Genomic DNA, 880 nt, shown 5'->3' on the forward strand with positions numbered 1-880 from the left:
GGAGACCCGCGGCCCCCGCGCAGCGACGGGGATGGTCTGAGCTCCAGCCTCTCCGCCGGCCCGAGAACAGCCGATGCTGTATACATTTTTAAAAAGCCAAACTGCAAACAACTCTGGCGATGCCAAAATTCCCCTCCAAGTGACACGGCTTCGCGAAGGAGGTTTCCTCAGGCTGGGCTCTTTCTCTCATTCCCTCTGCCTTCCTCGGCGACGACAAAAGGCTTTGCTCTGGCAACAGGAATTTCGGAGGAAAAAAAGAAAAAGCCGCGGTAAACTCTCTCGTGACCTCCAACTCTTTGGACTGGTGTTTTAAAAATACACTGGAAGAAAATCTCTGCTCCACGAGAATCGCCTCCGAAGGAGATGGAAGTTTTCCCCTTGCTTTTGGTATTGTCCGTCTGGTGGGCTCGAACCTGGGACGCGGCGAATGCGGATTCGATCATTCACATCGGTAAGAACGCGTCGGTCTGCTCTCGGATACTTTTCCGTGTGGGTTCACCGGCCTGTCCCCCCGGCGCCGAGGCTGGCTGAAGGTGGCCCCAGTCCACTGCCCCCGCCTGCCCTTCCCGCACACTTGTTCGGCTTCCTGCAAGGATGTGGGGTGCTCGGACCCTGAGCCCGGCGGTGTTTGGCGCCGAGTCGCGGATGTGGGCTGGCAGCGTGGGGGGTCTTGGGCTGACCTCGCCGTGCGCGTGTGCTGGGGGCGCGGGGGCATTCGAAGTGCGGGGGAAAGGAAGTTTAATTGACTCTACCTTCCATCTTTTTCCCGGATGTACATTTGCTCCATTTAAAAAAAAAAAGATCTTTGGGGGGAAACGAGGTGTCACCTGTGAGGCGAGGGGAGCAGGGTGGTGGGGGCCGGGGGGAGCTCCCTTGGATC

General features: G+C 58.2%; 1 protein-coding gene across 1 annotated transcript in view; it reads left to right on the forward strand.

Annotated features, from left to right (window-relative positions):
* Positions 1–207: 207 nt before the first annotated feature.
* The window catches only part of LOC102476311 (glutamate receptor ionotropic, delta-2), a 909,022-nt gene continuing 908,349 nt past the window's right edge, over positions 208–880 (forward strand). The window contains exon 1 of the mRNA XM_006148786.1: positions 208–451. Coding sequence (XP_006148848.1) covers positions 364–451 — 88 coding nt within the window. The 5' untranslated portion in view covers positions 208–363. The remainder of the gene's footprint in view (positions 452–880) is intronic.

The sequence above is a fragment of the Tupaia chinensis genome, unplaced genomic scaffold, assembly GCF_000334495.1.
Source record: "Tupaia chinensis unplaced genomic scaffold, TupChi_1.0 Scaffold000245_1, whole genome shotgun sequence".
Classification (NCBI taxonomy): Eukaryota; Metazoa; Chordata; class Mammalia; order Scandentia; family Tupaiidae; genus Tupaia; species Tupaia belangeri.